We start from the raw sequence: 23,886 nt of genomic DNA, 5'->3' as shown, positions 1-23,886 counted from the left end.
GGTGGCTACACCCACTAAAGTGACCACTTCCTGTGGGAAGGGTCACTTCACTAAACCTCATTGGATATTTTCCTTCCATCCAACATAGTGGAAAATGGAATGGGGGGGTCCACTTCGCCTGCAAGCCCCAAGGGGTGGTGCGTGCTCAATGAGACCCCTCCTCCTACTCTTTGTGTGGATTCCTGCCTATGCTCCTGCCAAAAGAGGGGGTTGACAAAGGGGGGAGCCATCTGCTGCTAGCAGCAGGCCTGGGAGCTCAAGTTTCAAGGGCAGTAGCCCTTTGAAGCTCACCGCCAGGAGAGTGCACATTCCTGAGGGAGGGGGTGTTAGCTCCTCCACTCAGGAAGGGCATTGTTTTACAAACCAGAGATCCATGGCTCTCCCCCAGGTTTGTATATTGGCTGCCTGGAAGTGTCAGGCTGAATGGAACCAGTCAGCAACTATGCCAGTTAGGTTAGCTTTTGTAGGTGGCACCTCTACGGTGCCCCTGTGTACTTTTGGGGTGAAAGCCAATACTGGTATCAGTTTGGATTTATCATCCTGAGTTGTTTGATACCAAACAACCCAGGATGCAGAGTGGCCATCATGTAGCCGGGGAACTTGTGTTTGACCAGTGTCCAGTACATGTACTTAAAATGGCTACTCTGTGCACTCACTGTGTCCTAGGTTTGGCAAGGACACCGTGGGGACATATTGCTCATGCACTTATGCCCTCAGATATAGTATGGTGCACCCTGCCTTAGGGCTATAAGGCCCACCAGAGAGGTGACTTACCCATATCATATGCAGTGTAGGGTGGACATGGCACACAGAGAGTGTGCCATGTCGAGTTTGCCTTTTTAGGTTTGCCTCAGTACACTCAGCCTGCACTGGCAGTGTTGGGTGCAGGACCCTAAAGGGTGGCACAATCAGTGCTGCTGCCCTCAAGGGCCTACTCATACTATCACATGCGCTTGGTACTGGGGGTACCCTAGGGTCTTACAGTGATATGTAAAAGTGTATCCAATTGTGTCAGGCATCACAACAGATTTAAGGAAAGAGCTCTGGCCCTGGTAACCTGGTCAGCAGGGGTCCTGGGCACTACAACTGCTAGGACACTTCAACATCAGGCAAAAAGTGGGGGCTAACCATGCAAAAAGAGGCCTCCTCTCACACACCTAAACTGGAAGAGACGTAAAACGTGTCTGATGATTCGACAAAAAGCAAGCAAGTTTATAGTTACTCCTCTCCATTTAATCTTGAAATCTACCCAGGGTTCGATGCTTCGTTTAGCATAATTTATAGAGCACTCTATGCCTAAAGCAGCATTGTTTGGACTTAAAATGGGTGCACCTTTGTGCAAGGACAAAGCTATGTTTCTTTGATAAACTTTAATAAGAGTAAAACACGTGTCAGCAACTGCTTTTATTCTTCCCCTGATGGCTTGGATGATACTGTAACAATATTTCAGTTCAGCATGAATAGCACTAGCTAATCATATGCTTAAGGTTTCTGCTGCAGAAATGACAAAAGGCTTTGTCACTTTTGTACCTCGTCATATATGGCACTGTGCTAATCTAATACTTAAAAACTATGGTCGAAAAACAGACATATGAGGTGGACATATTTAAAGTGTTGATGGTATTGAAGAGTGCTTAATATAAAGGAGCTACTTTCCACCTAAAACTTGGAAACTACCCAGGCTTCCCTAATTCTTATTGTGCAAAGTTAATAATGTATGCTATGATAGTCAACATTATGTTACACCACGTCATGCAATGCTTAAATGTCACATTGTGCATGGTTGCTAATTTTTTATATACTATAGAAACCAATGCAAATTTCCCTTTGCCTCTTGTTAAAAGAAAAGAAGAAAAGCAAAAACCATTTCCATAGTTTTAGTTGTTTAAAAAGCCTTCAGCTTTAAACACAAAAGAACAAACAATAAAACTTCAAATAATAAATACAACCAATAGGGAAGAATGTTTAGGTCCGTGTTTTCACGGCACACTTGTCAAACAGTCATACTGCTTACAGTATACAAAGAGTGGGCTTTGGGTCATCCCTTTCGACTTCCTATGACCAACCTATTCCAGCCACTGGCTTGAGACTTTGTTCTTCATGTTTTGAGTCGGGTCAGTGGAGTGTTTAACTCTCAATTAATGCTACTGGAAGTTCAGGTGAATTCTTTGACTTCCACTTGAGTGCTTGCACCTATAGCCCTCACTGTCTGCTGGCTCCCTTCCTTGTGTCTTCCTGGAGGAATATGCATGCAATTAGTGTGTCATCCAAAATATATTGGATTTTGTCCTCTAAGTCGCTGGGGCTTAAAAGGATGAAAAAAAGGTAAACTTGCAGAACTAACACTACAAAGGAAGGCTGCAAACAGAGCACAGAGTTAGCTCACATTTCAAAGAAGCAATCAACCAAACCATTGCTACAGTCCTGAGGAGCGCAAAGGAGACAAGTAAATAATCAGTCAGATCAGATCAGGCACAAGAGGCACCTATATTAAAGACTTTACGATGAGGCCTCTCACTGTTCATGTTACCACCAAACCTTAAGTGATACACACACCCACAAACAAAATGAACTAGAAAACCAATTTGAGTCAAACATTATTAATTGAAAGTTCATTTGAGCACTGACGTTCAATGTAAATCCTGGGAATCTAGACCCTTACTCGATTTTCAAGATAACCACTGTCTATTACGATGAGACTCATTGTGTGTAATTTTATCTTACATGGTTATCCTGGAAAGCTGGCATGGATCTGGCATGCCTACTCCTACACCCCTGACTCAGACACTGCCCTAGGTAATCTTGGTATTTTTAGGAGATTGTCTAAAACAAGGATACACCCCAGGATATGTGGCACCATGAGAGCAAACAGCCAGGAATGGGGATGCACATCAAGAGATAGGCAAAAGCAGCAGTTACCTAATGAAAAAGTGTGGATATGTTTAAAGTTACCACAATTCCTTCATGTATTGGGCATACTGCGGAGTATTTAGGGGTTGATGATAGATCCACTGCCTCCCAAAATGTTAAAGATGCAGGAAACCTCTGATCTATTTGACCACCCTGACTGCCTTGTTGATCTGTTACATGGTTTGGAGAAGCGCATTACACATTTCATGCTAGCATGATGATTTGTGCACTACAGAACCAACAGATCAGTTGACTTGTTATCCTATGAATATTCTGTGTATGTCTAAAATGACAGGTCCAGAATGAATTTAATGCCACGAGCATACAATACATTTGAATACAATATTTCAAAGTGGAACTCGTTAAGTCATTGCTTATCTTGTACAGCTAGTACTGATCCGGCCCTCTTGGACCTGCACTTGCCAGCCCTGCATTACCTATGCGAGAGACTTGTAATATGGTTACTAACCATGTCAACCAAACTCATTTACTGGATTTAACAGAAGGTTGCTGAGCTTCCAACCTTTGTCTACGGGTTACCACATGACCTCAACAGTTAGTGTGTTACCCTTTGTTTTACTCAACAAGCTTGTAGTAAACATAGTAAGAAATGATGTATGTGTTAATGCCCTTGCCTAAGATGGGCATCTTTGTAAAAGCTAGAAGCATTTGGGCAGCCAGACTCTTAGTGCAAAACCCAGAGAGATGAATTCAGTCAGTAAAGACAATGGACATTGCTTCTGAGTCCTGCACATCAAAGGTGGGTTAGCGTGTCCTCGGGTAGGACAGGTAGGATTTATATGGAAGTGCTATGGCAAAGAATGTTACATGTGTGCATGAATGTTGACCTAACAGGGGTTAGATATGTTTTGGCTCCTGTCATTAGCAGCAGTCGTGGCTGGCGACTCAGTATGATGGCGGGGAAGTGGGGAGGCCAAACAAATTAAAATAATTACTTACCTTGTCACTGCACTGCTACCCCGTCGCCGCCGTCACACTCCAGGCACAGGCTCCCAGCCTGCCCTGCACCAATCATGAGGCTGCTCAAAGCAGCGTCATGACTGGCTGGAGCGCCGCGGCTGTGTGCTCCAGCGCAGACTGGGAGCCTGTGCAGGCTCTCACCGACTCGGCACCACAGTGCCAGGTTGGAGAAAGCCCTTGTGCGCATGTATGTTTGGCTGACCCGAGATGACCAGCCAAACATACATGCGCACTGAGGGGAGTGCTCTGTGCACTCCCTTCCATGTTTCTCATTCCCATGGCCCGCCCCTTTAGAAACAAAACAATAAACAGTGTTTATTATCATTTTGTTTCTAAAGGTTGCAGCTCCTGTTGCTGCTGGTGGTGGTGGCGGGGGGGGAATGTTCCTCCGCCCTAACGGAGGAGCCGCCCCTGATTAGCAGTACTGCTATCTGCTGCAAGTCTGCCTCCTCGCCTCCCTCTCTTCAAAGGGTAATGTTGACTCTCCCATTCTCCCATTTCGGCAATTCAAAGACTGCACTCACAGGCCTTTGAAGAATCTCAGTGGGTTTTCTGCTTCTATCCTAGTGTCAACTTCCAACTTTGGCTTCAGATATTAGCAGGCTGATTTAGTGTGAGGGTACAACAGAACTCTCTATATACTTTTTATTTCATTTTACAAAGTTGCCGTTGAACCAGCTCCCAAATCCACCCACCGCTATGCTTGGCTCCAGCCAAGTCCCTCTCATGATAGTCACAAGGATCTAATCACTTACTACTTGAACGCTGCCCAGATAAAATGTGCCCTCAACCGAACTTGATGAATTAAACCCTTATTCCAAATACATGTATTTAGGCACTACTCTTTGTGACAAGAGAATAACACACTAACACGGTGTGAGCACAAGGTATGGAAAAGAATAACCTCTAATTCTACAGTCCCTGATTTCTTTAACCAGTAGTACGGTGACAGTAGCAGAGCACAAATCGCATGCCAGAAGTATTCATTCAGTTTGGGGAGGTAATACAGTATGCCTTAATAATGGCCAGACCCTTGTACTGTTAGCTTTAAAATGAAGCATTACCAGTGCTCTCACAATGTACCTCTCTTCTGGTCTGCACTACACACTGATGTCACAGATGTAGAACCCATAATGTACATCTATTCTGATATTCATATTCTGATATCATTATGCTAAGCATTTTCACTACTAAGATATTAAGAGTTCACACACTGTGCTTCTCTATTCTACAGCAATATCCCACTACTAGGATGTTGACAGAGAGTGACCAGATTTTAGCAGCTGGAGTCCTTGAGGAAAAGTCGCGTCACAAAGTACCTTAACACTGTGCTGAACCATGCAATAATATCCCAGTAGTCAGAGCATACTAAAATCTGTCAATGAACACAAGTTGCATAGATCTGTGCAACGTGCAATGTACAGGTAAAATCCCGGTAAGATAGTACAGGGGGTTGAGAGTCTCCCAAAGATGTCTGTGTGGTGCCCGCAAGGTAGTGGCTCTTATACTAATAGGACAACTGAGAGGGTTTATAAAACTGATGTAGAAATGTACACTTTGCCGGTTCATTTCTAGCAAGACAGGAGATAGCTCTGACTAATAGAGGTAAGGGGTGAAGAAGGATATATGTGTGTGTTTGTTCTAGAGCTTGGGCATTGCCTACTGCTTAGATTTACATGTGTTGTTTACTTTGTTAAAATCTATGCAGACTTCAAGCACTTTCAAGACTGACAAATTTTTTAAATGCATATGTGATAACCATAATAGGTGTTTTTCAAATTAGAAGTCTTTGCGCACTTCATGTATGTAGAAAGAGGATTGAATGTGGCTAGGAGCATGGGATTTACCCTCACTGGAGCAGCAATTGTGCATGAGAAGACTTCAGTGAGAGGCAGAAAGCCCCAGTGAAGCTGGATAATGACATTCAGGATTAATGTGGGTTTTTAGAGTACTCCTAACTGTAGGAAAGTACCCTCTTTTTGGCATGTTACCCCCAATTTCTGCCTGATGTCAGAGTGTTTGCCTATGTCACTGGGATCCTGCTAACCAGGACCCCAGTGCTTATGCTATCTCTCCTTTAAATTCTGTCACTGCGTACTGGTAATCCAGTATTTCATTCCAAGTTGGAATACTGGTCACCCCTTATAAGTCCATGGTATATGTTACCTAGCTACCCAGGGCATTGGGGCTCCAGGGGATCCCTATGGGCTGCATTACCTTTGCCACCCATAGGGCGCCCATGCAAATGCTTCTACAGGACTGCCATTGCAGCCTGTGTGAAATGGTGCATGCACCCTTTTGCTGCCACATAAGTCACCCATATACCAGGCCTTCCAACCCTGAAGGCTGGGTGCAGAGCACCTGTGTGTGAGGGCATCCCTGCACTAGCAGAGGTTACCCCACTTCATCCAGGACCATTTTCCCGGACTTCGTGAGTGCACGGACGCCATTTTACGCATGCAACGGACATGGGTCAATACCTATGTCCGGCTTCACAATGGCAACTCCAAATATGGCCATGTAAGGTGCCTAACATCTTGGAATTATACCCCAATGCTGATTCTTACATTGGTGGTATAATTCCATGCACTATGGGGGCTCCACAGTGGACCCCCAGTATTGCCATACCACCCTTCTGAGGTTCTCCAGGCAGCCCAGCTGCTGCCACCTCACGGACAGGTTTCTGCCCTCCTGTTGCTCAAGCAGCTTGAGCCCAGGAAGGCAGAACAAAATATTTCCTCTGGGAGAGGGGTGTTACATGGGAGCGGTAGACTCCCTGATCCTCTGGAAATGCTTTGAAGGGCACAGATGGTGCCCTCCTTGGGCAATCCAGTCTACACCAGTCCCTGCTCAGAGCTCCTCCAGAGTTTCCCTGGGTTTTGCCATCTTGGCTTCCAAGTTGGCATGACACTCTGGGAGCATCTCAGAGGCCAGTGCCAGCAGGTGACCTCAGAGCCCTCCCCTGATAGGTGCTTACCTGTGTAGCTGACTAATCCCCCTTTCAGGGCTATTTAGGGTCTCTCCTCTGGGTGTTTCCTCAGATTCAGATTGCAGGACACCAACAGGAATACTCTGCATCCTTTACTTCACCTTCTACTGACAAAACTGCATCTGGACCCTCCAGAAACTCTACAAAATGCAACAAAGAAGCAAAGATGACTTCTGCAACAATGTATCTTCAGCTCCTGCCAGCAACTGCAACTGTTTCCAGGTCGTTCATCCTCTGAGGCCTGCCTGTCTTCAGCCTCCACCAGAAGAACAAAGGAATCTCCCTTGAAGTGAAGGAGTCACTTCTCTGCTTCAGAAGGCACCCCTCTGCAGCCTCTCCTATGGGTTGAGTCCCCTCTCCTGACGAAGTACGTGGGTCAAGCATCACGGGTGTGGACTGAAGTGGTCTCGACGTTCCTGAAGTCCTAACTTTGGTGGAGTTAAGAGCTTATCTCCCCATGCAAGACAGTACCCCCATGCACCGCGTGATTTGCAGTTGCCAAGGCCTGTGTGCGACCTTCCACAAAGTTCTTCATGCACAGCACAGCTCCGGCCCCCAGCACTCGCTGATGCAACGCACAGCTTCCTGAGTGGTCTTACGGCGGCGTGGGATGCCTTTGCGTAGTGCTGCGTGGGCCTTCCTTTGCACTTCTTTGTCCCCTTGCTGTGGGACTCTCTCTCAGCGTGTTGCCTAGTCTTCTGAGGGCTCTCTGAGTTGCTGAGAGCCCTCTTTGTCTCCCCCTCCTGGGTAGAGGCCACCAGGTCCCTCCTGGTCCTGGGCAGCGCCAATTTCCGCTAACCGCGTGCTTTGTGTGTGCCAAGGCTTGTTTGCGGAATCCAGTGACGCAAACCAGACTGCATTCATCCATCTGGGGTGGGACATCTTCTGCACCAACCAGAAACCTCACCTGTCTTCTTGAGTGCAATTCTGCCAGTTGTTCCTCACTGGTGGTTCCTCTTTTGCACCTTCATCCGGGTTAGAAGGGGCTCCTGTTCTCCCTGGACCCTTCAGTGCTTCTTGGACTTGGTCCCCTTCTTCGACAGGTCTTCAGGTCCAGGAATCCATTGTTGGTGTCTTGCAGTGTCTCCTGGTTCTTGCATAATCTTCTTTCCCATGTTCTTGTGTGTTCTGGGAAAGTTACTGCTTTCCTGGGCTCTGGGGTGGGTTCTATTACTTACCTTTGGTGTTTTCTAATACTCCCAGCGCCCCTCTACACTTACCTCAGTGGGAAACCGACTTTTGCATTCTACTTTATTAGTATATGGTTTGTGTTACCCCGGTCTATTTCTAACTATTGTGATTTTCACTATTTGCACTGTTTCCTCTCTGTTTACTTACCTGTTTTTGGTTACTAGTATATATACTGTGTGTTACTTACTTCCTAAGGGAGTATAGTCTCTGAGGGATTTTTGGCATTTGTGTCATCAAAATAAAGTACCTTTATTTTTGTAACCATGAGTATTTTCTTTCATGTGTGTGTGTACTGTGTGACTACAGTGGTATTGCATGAGATTTGCATGTCCCCTAGTTAGGCATTGGCTGCTCATCCACACTACTCCTAGACAGCCTGGCTTCTGGACACTGACCACATTTCACTAATAAGGAATAACTGGACCTGGTGTGAGGTGTAAGTACCTTAGGTACCCATTAGAAACCATGCCAGCCTCCTTCACTATCCCCATGACTGTCACCCATAGTCACCTTGTATCCTAGTGGCGCCACGATTGTCCAGCTACAGGCTGTAGATGGAGGGTACATGTTCGGGTAGTTTGGTGATGTCACAGTTCCATTTGTGGAAGTATATTTGCCTTGGCATGACCCTGCAAAGAATAGACAGTTAAATAATGATAAGGGTGCTTCATCCCCAATACAATACCCATGATGTTGTACAGCTTTCTAAACCTCAACCAACACCTATAGGACTGTCCACTGACAATCAGCATCATTTTCACAGTTTTCATCAAGCTACAGGGTAACCAGAACCATCTGTGCTTACCACTGACACAATCAGCATCATATATAGTACAATCGCACCCCAGGTGCCACCGTGCTAAACCGCGACCAGCACCACTTATGCCCGCTATTCACTGACGCAAGTAGCATCCTTTTCTTCACAAATCCACATCAGTAGCCAATCTCACCAGTGGTTACAAATAGAACAATCAGCATCATCTTTATTACAAATCCTATTACAGCTCTCACTAATCTCTGTCATCAATCTACACCCTAACAAGCATCTGGGGTGCTTGCCACTGACACAACTGGGGTTATCTCCAAAGCAACAACCATCAGAAGAAACACCAGTCTACTCCATAACCAGCAGCCCCTCTGCTTACCACAGACACAACCAGCGCTATCTAAGCCACAATACCCATCACTGCTGTCATCAACCTAATCTGGTTGTGTCTGCACTTTCCACAGACACAACCAGGACCATATCGACCACAATCCTTTCACAGAGGTCACAAATCAACTCTGTAACCAGTACCAAATATGCTTATCACTAAAGCAATCATAGTCATCTACAAATACCATCTCTGTCACATCATGCGTCACCACACTAAACTGAACCTGTAGTCCTGTCACTATCAGCTAACACAACCACCATATCCACCACAAGACCCATTGAGGCCCATATTTATACTTTTTGACGCAAAACTGCGCTAACGCAGTTTTGCGCCAAAATAATTAGCGCCGGCTAACGCCATTCTGAAGCGCCATGCGGGCGCCGTATTTATTGAATGGCGTTAGCCGGCGTTAGCCAACCGGCGCTGCCTGGTGTGCGTGAAAAAAAAACACGTACACCAGGCAGCGCCGGCGTAGGGAAAAATGGCGTTTGGGCTTCCAAAAATGGGGCAAGTCAGGCTGAGGCAAAAAAATGGTCTTAACCCGATTTGCGCCATTTTTTTACGACGCCCATCCCCCATTGAAATGACTCCTGTCTTAGCAAAGACAGGAGTCATGCACCCTTGCCCAATGGCCATGCCCAGGGGACTTCTGTCCCCTGGGCATGGTCATTGGGCATAGTGGCATGTAGGGGGGCACAAATCAGGCCCCCCTATGCCACAATTTTTTTTAAAAAAAATACTTACCTGGACTTACCTTAATGTCCCTGGGGTGGGTCCCTCTATCCTTGGGCGTCCTCCTGGGGTGGGCAAGGGTGGCAGGGGGTGTCCCTGGGGGCAGGGGAGGGCACCTCTGGGCTCATTCTGAGCCCACAGGTCCCTTAACGCCTGCCCTGACCCAGGCGCTAAAATCTGGCGCAAATGCGGGTTTTTTAGACCCGCCCACTCCTGGGCGTCATTTTAGCCCGGGAATATAAATGCGACGCAATAGCATCGCAGTCATTTTTTAAGACGGGAATGCCTACCTTGCATATCATTAACGCAAGGAAGGTGTTCACGCAAAAAAATGACGCTAACTCCATGAACTTTGGCACTAGACGCGTCTAACGCCAAAGTATAAATATGGAGTTAGTTTTGCGTCGAATTTGCGTCGAAAAAAACGACGCAAATTCGGCGCAAACGGAGTATAAATATGCCCCTGAATATTTCACCACTCTTCACTGGAGCTGTGCTTGCCACTGACACAACAGGCATCATCTCCAACACAAGACAATTTACAGCTGTTACAAATCCACAACATACCCAACACCATCTGTACTTACCACAGACACAATCAGTGTCATCTCCAATACAAACACTGCCACAAGTGTCCCTTATTGAAACAGTAACCAGCAGCACCTGTGCCTACCTCTGACACAACCAGTGTCATGTCCACCACAATCTGTCACAGGAGTTTAAACAGTAACCAGTAACTCCAGTGTTTTCCACTGCCACAACAAACATTAAATCCACCAAAAGACAAGTCAAAACCGTCACCAACCTATAGTGTAAAAAAGCATTGGCTGCACTTGCCACAGATTCAACCTGCGTGACCTCTACCACAATTCTCATTGGCTAAGTTACAAACCTATGCTAGAACTGTCACGATGTCTGCTTATCACCGACACTACAGTCACATCTTCACCCAAATACCGTTCAGAAACAGTTACTAGTCTACACCTAACCACCACTCACTGCAAATACCACCTACACAACTAGCATCACGATCACAGAAAAACCCTGGTACAGGTGCTGTCATCAAATTTTGATATAAAAATTGGAGGTTTACTTTGCACAATTTGTTTACAGTAAACTTGTGTTTTTTATTTACTTCGGGTAGAGAAGAAAGATATTTATTTTACCTCTTGTTTTATTTTAGGGAGCATGAACACCTAAATCCTCCTCGCCTCCATTCCTACTAACTTATATATATTTACGCTGAACAACATTTCACCTTGGTCTTCCTCTTCTTCAAGCTCCTTTGCTTTTTATATTTTAAACCGTACACCTCATCCCCTTCCATTAATCATTACCAACCTCTCTGAATAGGGCTCCCCCATCACCACAAGTTTCCTAAAGCAAATACACTGGATGATAGGTGCCCCAGCACTCTACGAGAGCTACCACAGAAGGTGTACTGTCCCAACATATCATGCCAAAATTCCTAGAGGCAGGTCTGATTGCACATCTCGGGAAGAGCTCTCCCAGTATATCAGGACAGATGCTCTAGTGAAAAGGCAGGTCCAGGGACTGTCCTAGCACATCATGAATAATTCCCTGTAGAATAGCTGTCTTTTCATCTCAGGACAGAACCTCCAGAGGAACAGCGATTGTAACATCTCAAGAGAGACATTTTAGACGAAGGGCTGCTGCAACATCTCAGGACAGATAGCCTATAGGAAGGCACCTCCACATTATGGAAGAGACATTGTACATGGAGATGTTCCCCCACCCCACAAAAGATACTGTAGAGATATGGGAGTTCAAATACCTTAAAAAAGACACTCACAAGCAGTGCATATCAAGCATCTCAGGACAGGCGCTGTAAATAAAGGGTAAATGAAGCAAGCCAAGACAGTCACATTTGAAGACAAGTGGAGACACACTTGAGGGAGGGAGGGTAGTCCACCACCTCAAAACACTCTCAAAACAATGGGCAGTTAAAGTGGACAGCATCCTCCTCTAGGAGAGTTACCCCAGAGTTGAAGTACCCGTAGAGAAACATCATAGAAGGGGCAATAGTGAAATGCTACAAACAAATTGGCCATTATATTTGGGTGACCTATTTCCGAAAGGGAGGAGTGCAGAGCCAAAGGGTTCCAGCGAGTGTCTGGCACAACCCATGAGAATGTACAGGTTCACGTAAGAGATATTTAAGATTTGATGGCTACAGCTTAACACCGAGTGACTTCAAGGGACTAATAACAAGCCCACCGAGAGTCACACTTTTGAATCATAATGCAATAGACCGCTTAACCACCAAATGAACGTGGTCTGATGGAGGACCTCCTCCATAATGAGAAAGTGTAGACTCACCTGTAGTATAAGTGGCATTGAAACTGTTTAATGCACTTGGACTACTGTAGACAACCTCCAACAGCATGGTGTTCCCTGAGGCCAAGAGTGAGAGTCCTTTGCCCTGCCCACAGGTGTTGTCCAGTATGACAGGTGAGGTCTTGCTGTTTCCATCATAAACCCGCAGGTAGTTGGACTTACAGTCCACAGAGGGTGTGATGTTAAATTCACTGAGCCACAGGAAAACCTGACGGGGGAAATAATCATTATTTATTTCATTAAGCTCATTAGTCTTCTATTTCTTTAACTTTCATACAAGTTTCCTGAATAATGTGTAATATTCCTTTCTATCATTTTGCTTGAGGGAACTTGACAGTGTAGTTAGGGCAGCGCTACAATCTTCCCAAGTGCAAGGTTTGAGACATTACAGAGTGTATACCTGATTTCAGTCTTGCTACCAACAGATTCAGCTTTCTGCCATAGACAGCACTTTACAGAATACGGAGTGCGCTTAGGTTCAGCTCCTTGCTCATGACTGTGTGACTCTGTTTTCTGTCCCAGCTTCGAAATGGATAGCTTTCTCCCTATTCCTGTGCTTGTCCCTCACTCTCCAACACCCTCCCATCTCTGTTTTGGCACTAAACAAACATGTTGCTTTTCCAACACTGAGGACAGCCAGGTTCTTTGCCCCCTCCATTGCCTTTCTTCCCTACTTTGCCTTTATTCTTGTCTTTCTCTCCGTTTGCCTTCCTCTGCTGGCCTCTGTCCCAATACTGCTTCCCACAGCTCACCATCCATCGTAATTGGCTTTGCCATGCCACCTTAAAAGTATAGAAAATGTTAAGTTTCCATAAGATGGCCATCATATTTATTTCATAAAATGCAACATGATAGCCGCCATGAAGTATAGATATTAACATTTATATACTTTCAAGATGGCCGCCCATTACAGGACCTAAATGACATTTTGAAAGTATGGAAAGTAAGGTTCTTTTCCAGGGGATCCTCATCAATAGTCATAAGCACTGAATATTCCTGTCCATGTGCAGGGACCCCGGAGGACATATTATTATTAAATATATATATATATATATATATATATGTGTGTGTGTAGCATACAAAATAAAAGTAGTACTTTAATAGAGATATATATTAAAAGATAAAAATGACCAAGTTACATTGAGTTTTTCTTTGATTAAACTCCTACCAGTCTCACGCATTTCTGTAAGTCAGAGAGAGAGAGCATAAATTGCCTTTATTGAAGAGAAAACTGCAAGCAAATACAAAGGCCTTGTTAGCCAATAGGCATAAGAAGAAAATACTGACACCATGCCTTTAAGAACGTCAGGACCTCCTGTATCCCATCATGCCCCAAAGGTGGCAGTTAGATCAATTATTTTTCCGGCTCCTTCAGTGAGGATCCCGGAGCACTGAGCTCTCTCAGTTTCTGACGTTTGTCAAAAATCATTTTATGAAAATCATTTTTTTCTGCTTCATTCTATATCTTTTTCCACCCAGAGTGCAAATTAATTATTTTCTGGCAGGAATTTCCAATATTCTCTGTCAAAAATGCCTTTTCTTTTCGTCAAGTGCCCTGCCTGTGATAAAAGAAGGCATAGACTGATCCCCACTCAGTAGGTATGTTATGTCTCCCTGATACTCATCTACCTGAACCTCGCCACCATTGCCAAAAACTCTCTAAAATGACTTTAAAAGATAGAGAGAAAATACATCTGCATGGTCTTCAGGAGAAAGAAAAAGCCAAAATTGCAGAAGGTCCTCTTCCTTCTTCTTCCAAGACACCTGCCTCTTTTCACTAAGGATTATCCAGAGGCAGATCTCGTGGCAGGAGAAAGAAAAGGAGAACAAGATCAACATCTAGAGGTAGGAAAAATACCTATGTGTTCTCCATCGGGATGGATGTCGAGAGTGCCCTCATCGCCATCGATAATGAAGCGGTGATGACCGACGTCAAGAGACCCTACAACAGAACGGTCTCCACTGACATCCACACAATATCACTAGCCGACTAAGCCCACGTCGTCAAGGGACGTCCCTTTGTCATCTCACCGTCGCTCGATCTCAACACAGAGGAAGTCTCCATCAGGTCTCCACTGAAAGATGTCAAAGCAAGTACACCAGGCATACACTGCATCAATGGCTGACCATTTCCGTTCAACGTCGAGGCATGCTACACTAAAGACTTCGTCAACGGTGCCCCTTCATCACTCGACATCGAGCAACACTTCACGAAGACAGTCTCCGTTGCTAGCAACCAGGAGCAGTTTGACGTCGGGACAGGCATCTAAGTCGGCTGCAATCAGACGCTCTCTTGGACCCCCAACAAGATCCAGGTTCCTTAGCGAGACAATTCCTCCACGCAGAGCCAGATCATGGACAAGGAGTAGATCGCAAAAAAGCTCCGAAACACGATCCTCTATGCCTCCATGAAGGTCTCGAAGGCCTTGATCTTGCCACCACAAATTTAAATCCTGTATATAGTCTACATCCCCAGGATCTTCAAAGAGGGATTACTCACCAACACTTACAGTCACTCCAACAATAAGAGTATCCATAATAGACGATCTAGATACATTTAATGAGGTGTTGGTTAGAGAAGCTGCTAAGCTGAACATTGATATTCTAGCGCCAGCTACAGCCTCTTCGGTTATCTTTGAGACCTTACATCATAGGTGTAGGACGTTGGCTCTCTATATAGTGAAGTACACTGTGCAGGGAGTCCACGGGGTCCCCAAAGATGGGTAGAGACAGAAATAGATAGGTCTCGAGCTATTTGTGGTAGTTTAGCCAAGTAGCTAGGCTTATCAGGGAGTCGTGTTAAGCATTTGTTGTACTGACAGAGGCAATAAATGAGACACACACACACATAAAGAATAAATCCAACCCCAATTTATAAAAATATCAGTTGCTTTTACATATGCTTTGAACCATAGCACTTCGTTATAAGGTAAGCGGTTTTCAGATTAAAAATACTTTACTGTTTCACAAATCGACAGTGCAATTTTCAGAGTCTTCAATGTTAGCCTATGAAGGAAAACAAAGCTACAGTTTTGCTGGTAAGCACACGACTTAAGGTCCCAGTCTTTAGGTGTTTAGGCTAGCACTAGGCAAGGTTCAGGTTGGTATCCATGGTGCACCCACAGTGGCACAGTGGGGCTGGGTGCAGAGGTTAAAGTTGAGGTTGGTGCCCAATATTAATCAATGGAGGCTAGGGAGGGCCCAAAGTTTTCTTGCGGCTCACAGGCAAGTATCAGCGGGGGCAGAGGTTAGTCTCTGGGGGTTTAGGCGAGCACTAGTGGGGCCACAAGTCAGCACCAAATTTACACCCTCAGTGGCGTAGGGGCAGCCGGGTGCAGAGTGCCAACACAGTGTTGGGCAGCCAATGCTTTCCAATGGAGACGGGGATATCTGCTGCAGCGCTGCTCACAGGTGAGTACAGCAAGGCTAGAGGTCGATCTCCTGGTGTTGTGGTAAGTGCAATAGAGGTCACAGGGTAGCACCAAACTTATACACTCAGCGTCTCAGGGCGGCCGGGTGCAGTGCCAACACAGCGTCTGGTGCCCTATGTATCTCTCTGGAAGAGATGGCTTCCAGAAACAGGCTGCAGGCTCTGGCCAGGAGGCTGGGAGGTGTCAACCCACAACTGCCCAGGTAAGTTGAGATGCCAAGAGTTTTAGGGGCACTGTCAACTGTGCCTACAACTCCTCCGGGGCTCCAGGTGCAGGGGTGTCTTTAGACATCGGATGCAACTCACCAGGCAGGTCACGTGGAGGGATCCCTCAGATTCAGGCTGCAGATGTCACTAGGGAGTCTGGCAGGGGTCATCCCACAGTGGTCTCTTGGTCAAAAGTGACGGGTACGTTCACAGGACATGTGGCCCACTTGGACTCGGGCCAGGGGCGTCGGGTGCAGTGGTCACTTCTGGTGTCGGGTTTCTCAGTTCCACAGCCAAGCTTCCTTTTCTTTAAAGATGGTTTCTTATGGACAGGTCCGCTGTCCACAGATCTTCTTGGTCTTTTTTAAAGACAGGCAGTCCTCCCAAGACATTGGAGGTCACTGGGCTGCAGGACGGTCGTCTTCTATGTGCAGATTTTCCTGAAGGCGGTAGACAGACCAGTGGGGCTGGGGCTAAGTCAGTTGTTGTTTTCAATCTTCTCTGCTGGCGACAGCTCCAGTTCTTCTTAGGTCGCAGGAATCTGATTGAAGGGTTCAGTGGTGCCACATAAATACTGAATTTAGGGGCGTTACAGGGAGTGCCAGGCGTTAGCCAATGGGCTACTCACCTTTAGGGTGACTATATCCTTTCTATGACCACTTACTTTGTGAAGTGGCATAGCCCTAACCAGTCGAATTCCTTCCACACAAGATGGAGGAATTTTAAAAGTATTGGCCGCTTCAGCTCGTCCACCCTAGGGATGGGACTGGCATGGAGTGGACACTCATTAATTTTCCCGCCAGACCTGCCACCAAAAGTGGGGTCAAGAACTGGCGGTTTGCCTCCTCCACATTCGGAGAGGCCTAGGTCTCATTTCAAAGGTGGCAAGGACTTTGAAGCTCCCTGCCCTGGAATGCCCATCCTGCCTGGGAGAGGAGGTCACACCTCTGCCCAGAGCAGGGTTTAGTTCTGAGCCCTCAAAAGCACTGGCTCTCACCTCAAGGGGCCAGAACTTTGTCTAAGGTGGCTTTACTGGTTCTAACCAGTCAGTACCCACGTAGGAGTTGGTAGGTTATGCAGGGAGCACCTCTAAAGTGCCCTCTTAGGGCACAAATTAATACATCCAAGACTGGATTAAGTGAAGGTTTGTTAATATGATATGTTTGATACCAAACATCCCTATCACTGTTTACTGGCTATGTCTGAGAATCGACAAAGACATAGCAGGGACATATCTGCTCATGCAGATATGCCCTCACATGTAGTATAATGCACCCTGCCTTCAGGGCTGGAAGGCCTGCCAGACTGTTGGCTTACATATATTACACGCACCTGGACAGGGCACACAGGTTGTGTGCCATGGGCTGGTTTCATTTTGGGTCTGCACCAAGACACGCAGTATGCAAAGGCAGCACTGGGTGCACTTAGGTCAGAGGGTCCCTTATGGTGGCTCAGTCCGTGCTTCCTTTAGTACCCCATGCTCTAGGTACCAGAGGTGTCATTTATTTGGGACTTACAGTAACAATTAAAGGTTTGTCAATTGGAAAAAAACGACGGTGCAGTTATAGGGAAAGAGATCTGGCAATGGGGACCTGTTTAGAATGGACCCAGTGCACTTTCAGTCAAAATTATACCAGAAACCAAACAAAAAGTGGGGGAGGGGGACCATGTCAAAAAAGGCACTTTCCTACAATTGGTTTTCCTCAAGGCCATTATGGTACCAGGTCTTCCTCAACCAGCGATGGACATATTTCTAACTCCAGCCTCCCTTCAAGTGGCTCCAATGAGAATTTTAAAGAAATATAAGGCTCCTGATCAGGACCCTTTATTTCTACAAACTGATCCTCCACCAGATTCAGTAATTATAGCACAGACAAGAAGATGCACTCCATTGCAGCTTTATCATCTGTCCCTCCAGACAAGTAAAGTAAACAAATAGATTCCTTGGGCAGAAAAATGTCTGGCACATCGACCTCATTTATGAAAGTGTCTAGCGCTAGAGCATTACAGGGGCAATATGATAGGTCTCTCTGGGACTCACTGGTCTGATTTACAGAAAGCCTCTGTGAGAGGAGGCCTCTTTTTGCATGGTTAGCTCCCACTTTTTGCCTAATGTTGATGTGTTCTAGAAGTTGGTAGTGCCCAGGTTCCCTGGACCAGAGCTCTTTCCCTAAATCTGTTGTGATGCTTGTCACAATTGGATACACTCTTACATATCAGCATAAGACCCTAGTAAATGGATACCCCACTACCCGGGGCATGGGATAGTATGAGTAGGCCCCTGAGGGCAGCAGCACTGATTGGGCCACCCTCTAGGGCTCTTGACCCAGATGCACCCAGCACTGCCAGTGTAGGCTGAGTGTACTGGGGCAAATCTAAAATGGCAAACTCGACATGGCCAACTTCCTGTGTGCCCTGTCCACCCTACACAGCATTTGATATGGGCAAGCCACACCTCAGGTAGGACTTACAGCCCTAAGGTAGGGTGCAAAATACTATATGTGAGGGCATAATTGCATGAGCAATATGCCCCCACTGTGTCCTTGCCAAACCTGAGACATAGTGAGCGAACAGAGCAGCTAATTTAAGTACATGTACTGGACACTGGTCAAGATGGCCACTCTGTACCCTGAGTTGTTTGGTATCAAACAACTCAGAATATTAAATCCAAATTGGGACCAGTGTTGGATTTAACCCTAAATGTACGCAGGGGCCATCTTAGAGGTGCCCCCTGCAAAAGCTAACCTAACTGGCATAGTTGCTGACTGGTTCCATCCACACTGCCACTTCCACACTGCCAATATATATACCTTGGGCAGAACCATGGCTCTATGGTATGTAAAACAATGCCCTTCCTGGGTGGAGGAGCTAACACCCCCTCCCTCAGCAATGTGCTACACCCTGGCGGTGAGCTACAAAGGGCTACTTCCGCTGAAACTCGAGCCTCCAGGCCTGCTTCTAGCAGCAGGTGGCTTCCCCCCTTGCAAACTCCCACTTTTGGCCGGAGCAAAGGCGGCAGACAAAGGGTAGGAGGTGTGGCCTCACTGAGCATGCACCACCCCTAGGGGCTTGCAGGCGAAGTGGACCCTCCATCTCAGGAAGTGGTCACTGTAGTGGGTGTAGCCACCCAAGGGTAAATGTCCCATTGGACATTACCAGGTTCCTCCTAAAACGCCCACTAAATTCAGTATTTAATGGGTTCCCCTAGACCAAGAATTTAGATTCATCTGGAAGAAAAGAAGACAGGACCAAAGAACCCGCCAACATGAGAATAGAGGACCTGCTGCACCAGAAGAGGCTCCAAGACCCGTGCTTGCTGCACCAGAGTCCCAACAATCGCCGCTGAGGAGGAGCTGACCATTGGACCGACCTCCAAAGACCCAGAGGACCTCCAGGCTTCGCAAATAGCCTGAGCTCTCCCTCCCGAGTGGAGGCACCACTCAAGATCCAAAAGAAACCTGCAAACCAGTGAGGGAAACTTCACCGACTGGACGATAACTCCACAACCAGAAGTCACAGCCAGACCCAATGACACAACAACAAAAGCCCAGACGAGACCTGAAAGTGTGCCAAGTTTGGTGGCACAGCACCCTCCCATGGCCAAGTTGTGGCAATAACCCAGGTACTGACCAGTGCATGTCAGACATCATCAAAAACATCTCTCCCAGAGCTGCAACTGGACCAGGACGAAGCCCCAGCTGAGGGACTTTAGTCACACCCTGGACCTCATACCAAAGCACCCACAACGTCCTGCAAGACCCCAAGAAGAAGACTTACCTCCAGCTCCAAAGGGTCCCTTTGCGCACAGCATCCAAGACCTCCAGAACGCCCTGCAACTGGCCGCACTGAGCCTTGCATCGCAGGATCTGCTGTGTGCCCCGGGTCCCCAATCCCTTGTGACCCCAACAGCCCAAGGGGATCCCCAGGCACCAACTTTAAATCTGCAAACCAGCTCCTTTTCCAAGTGGCTCCTTCAGGTGGCCCTTAAAATTTATGTAAAAGTCTGAAGTATTTTTAATAAATTCGGGTCTTGAGTTATTCATTGAGTGTGTGTGGTGCACATCTCCTGGATTAGCCTAATTGTTTGACCAGCTACCTTACAAATTGGATTATTATGTGGTCTAATTTTTACCTCTGGAAATCAACGTGTGGTAGCCCTGACCCTCTGCATAGTGTGTCCAGTTTAGCACACTACATAGAGGGTCAGGCTCCTACGGCTACCCAGGGAAGACATGACTATGAGGAGATCTTGCAGCAAAGGGGTTTGGTCGCTAATCAAATAATTAGCGCAGCAGCACATGGCTCTGACCTGGTGGCGAACTGATATTCGCACACTGTCCGTGCCAGACGCTCATCGTGGCTTCGTCTTACTGGTCTGAAATCAGAGGCGCAGAACCGCATCCTGAACCTTTCTTTTACCGGCCCCTCATTGTTTGCGTCACACATGGATGACACCACCAGTTTCCTCCAAGACTCTAAGCAAACAATAAGTTCTCACTTCCCCTGTCACTGTTACCCACTCCGGAGGGGTGAAGTATCACCAAGCATCTGAACGAGTGGTACAACATTACTAATGACAAATGGGTCTTAAATATTGTAGAGAATGGATACTCACTTCACTTCAAATGCCTCTTTCAGCTGTTCCTCCTTCAAAAACTCGCCATCAGCAGAAGCTTCTGAAGAACGAATTCTCCACTCTTCTTCGCAAGAAGGAAATAGAGGAGGTTCTATTCTCTTAAAAGGGAGTAGGAGTAAGTAGGAGGTATGTCCTCGTAAAGTAAAAAGGCCCAAAGGTTGAAAAGGCCCAAAGGTTGAATTCAGGCACATTTTAGACTTACGGCTGCTCAAAAAATACATATGATGGGGAAAGTTCCAAATGCTTGCCTCCACCACATATAACCCCAGCTTCATCAGTGGGACTGGATGTGTTCCATCGATCTCCAGGATGCCTACTTCCACATGAGAATGCTTTTAATCTATCCTTTTGGCTAACAGTGGCTAACAGTGGCTTTGAATTTCCTTGCAGTTTTCTCTTCAATTAAGGCTGTGTTTTGCAATATATGCTCTCCCTTCTTCTAATTTACAGAAATGCTTGTCTGGTATGAGGTTTATCAAAGAAAAACTGAATGTAAATTGGGTATTTTTAGGCTTTAATATAGGCTGCATAGATATATGTATATATATATATGTCTATTAAAGTACTAGGTATATTTTTTATGCTATATATTTATATATATATATATATGCATATATATATATATATATATATATATATATATATATATATATATATGTATGTAAAATATGAGCTCATGTGATCGGAAATATTCAGTGCTTATGACTTTGATGAGGATGCTCCTGAAAGAGAAGAACTAGGATTACAGGTAAGTAACTTAACCTTTTCACATTTTCAAGACGCCCACCACGTTACAACACGTTGGGCACATTGAAAGTGTAAACAAAATTCAAGGTGGCCATTCACTGCTATTGGCTTTCATAATTGTATTGTATTTTAAAAGCATCAAGCATTGGCAAAAACAATAGAGGTAATCACAAAGCTTTGGCAAGGTGAGACAAACTGGTTTCCCATTACATGTTTACGAAGCCTCCATAATCTCCCAGATTCAGGTCTGCCTAGCAGCTGGGTGTAGGACTGTGAGGTTCTGAAGATTACATCCTCTATGTGGCCCTGCAGGTTAGCTTGCCAGTCTGAGTTCACTGATATTTTAAGTGCAGCTTCAGTGGCAGTTATAAATTCCACGCACGTCTGCATATTCAGGGCCTGAGTTATGAAAAGTTAGCGCCGCCTTTGCGTCATGCGGTGCACACTTACAAAATATAATTATACATAATTATATTATATATATAATATAATTATATTTTGTAAGTTTGCGCCACTTTTGCGTCAAAAAATGACGCAGAGGTGGTGCTAACGTTTCATAAATCATGCCCTCAGTGTTTAGAAGTCTAGATACCTTGGGATGTTGAAAGCCACAACTGTCTATTCAGATTTTACTTTTCAAAACTAGTCTACAAATGCAGGCAAGGTAACATCCTTATTTCACAATACTTGTGTCTGACTGTAATGCAAATATGAATGTTCTTTCAGTGGTAATATGTAATGAATTGACGTGTATGCCATGTATCCAATGTAGCACCCACCTTCTACTAATCGTTGCTATCACTCCAGCAAAATATTATAATGCACTGCTGTCTGATCATGTGCAGTACTTCTTCTAGGAGAACTACTGAAGCAACATAATCAAAAATAGAACACTGGGAAAATATTTCTAAAACGAAATAGCAAATGTGAGTGAGAGGGTGTGGCGGGACGGTTTCAGCTGCCACCTCGAAGCTGGGGAACCAGGTTTGAGTATCGGCATTGGCGAAGGCTCCACATTCCCGTACGTAGGCCCTCGCGGGTGATTTGCTCAGATTTACAAATCCTGGATTATTGTTTATTTATATTATTTCCCATGCCATAGCAAGCACTGGTGCCATAGAAGATGAATCTGTTACCTATAATGTTAAATACGGTTTGTCAGCAGCTGCGGCCTATATTCTTCCTATGATGATATGCTGGGAAGACAAAATATGCTAATTTGTAGGAAAGGAGAGGGATGATACATGCCTGCTCGATTGTGGGAAGGGTACTACATTTCTACACATGATCTGGAGCTGCTGGATCATTGAGAGGTACTGGAAGAGGGTGATAAGGAAGCTGGAGGCAGTGCTGGGATTTATTTTAACTAAAAGTGCAAGCATCCCCTATCCCAAGTAAAGCTAATATAATGTAATATGTCGGGGTAGGGGCTGTACCCGCTAGACGATGGTTGGGCATCAGACAATAGAGAGAACTATTGGAAGCACAAGCCCCACCTTTTCTGGTCCTAAGTTCTAAGTTCTAGCTGCCTTGGACTGGATCAGAATGTGATGTTTTCCTTCTCTGGAGGCCTAGCAATATTTGGTTGAGATCGGGATCTACAGAAGAAGGGCGGAGGGCTGCAGTACCAGGAGCAAATGTATTAACATTTCTGCAAACCGTAGTCCGTAACCTCCTTGCCCTATGCCATCCCTAGGCATTTCAGAGAGTAATTGAGTCTGGGCTTTATTTTGGCTCCTTTTCCCATTTGCCACCATCTATTTTTGTTTCATTTCTAGCAAGTAAAACGTCTCCCTGGTCCATGGGCTAAATAATAAATTACAATAAGGCTCTTTTCTGCATTAAGTAAACCTCATTAGCTGGAACAGTAAATGTCACCTGATTTCCTGGAAGCCGGATCAGCCACATACAGCTGCTCGCGCCCCGGGGCAGGGATGTGCTTGGGGTGAAGCTAATGGTTCCTCTTGGGTTCATAAGCACTGTCCTGCAGAGACCTGGAAGAGGAAGGGTTTACTTGGTACAGAGCAACCAATTCACACTGTCTATCTGAATTTGCGCGTGGTTGTGCATGGTTGTATTCCGAGTGCCCCTATTAATTTGGGGCTCGGCGCAATCAATACTTTTAAAAATGCCTGTGTTGTCGTATATTTGCCACCAAATAAATAACAGGTATGCTTAACTATCAAAGAAGTTGTAATGCTAAGTTGTGAATCTTTCAGCGAGACAACTTGATACATGCAGTTTTGCCACTCAACGTGTAACAAATTGACAGCATGCAACATTTTTAAGTCATTGTTTTTCAGATTGCTTTGGATTGCTTTTCTGTGTGAAATATGTAGAAGGCCTGCTACAGAGGCATAATTTGGAGATAAGTTATAATGCATTAGATGTTAATGTTATGTTATGTCAAATGAAATTTAAACAGTGCAAACTGTCACCCATAAGCGTATCCTGGCGCTACAGAGATTTCACAACAGGCTTGTGGAATACAAAGGGCCAGATGTACAAAGCCTTTCACTGATTGCAAACAGCCCATCGCGCCGTTTGC

General features: G+C 45.7%; 1 protein-coding gene across 1 annotated transcript in view; it reads right to left on the bottom strand.

Annotated features, from left to right (window-relative positions):
• Positions 1-23,886, bottom strand: part of LOC138283740 (astacin-like metalloendopeptidase) — a 67,900-nt gene that overhangs the window by 12,922 nt on the left and 31,092 nt on the right. Inside the window, exons 9-11 of the mRNA XM_069221786.1 lie at positions 23,217-23,332; positions 12,301-12,526; positions 8,582-8,700 (exon numbers count right to left, since the gene is read on the bottom strand). Of these exons, the coding sequence (XP_069077887.1) occupies positions 8,582-8,700; positions 12,301-12,526; positions 23,217-23,332 (461 nt within the window). The remainder of the gene's footprint in view (positions 1-8,581; positions 8,701-12,300; positions 12,527-23,216; positions 23,333-23,886) is intronic.

This window comes from Pleurodeles waltl, chromosome 3_1 (genome assembly GCF_031143425.1).
Source record: "Pleurodeles waltl isolate 20211129_DDA chromosome 3_1, aPleWal1.hap1.20221129, whole genome shotgun sequence".
NCBI lineage: Eukaryota > Metazoa > Chordata > Amphibia > Caudata > Salamandridae > Pleurodeles > Pleurodeles waltl.
The sequence above is the reverse complement of the archived record's forward strand: the minus strand, read 5'-3'. Positions and strand labels throughout refer to the sequence as shown.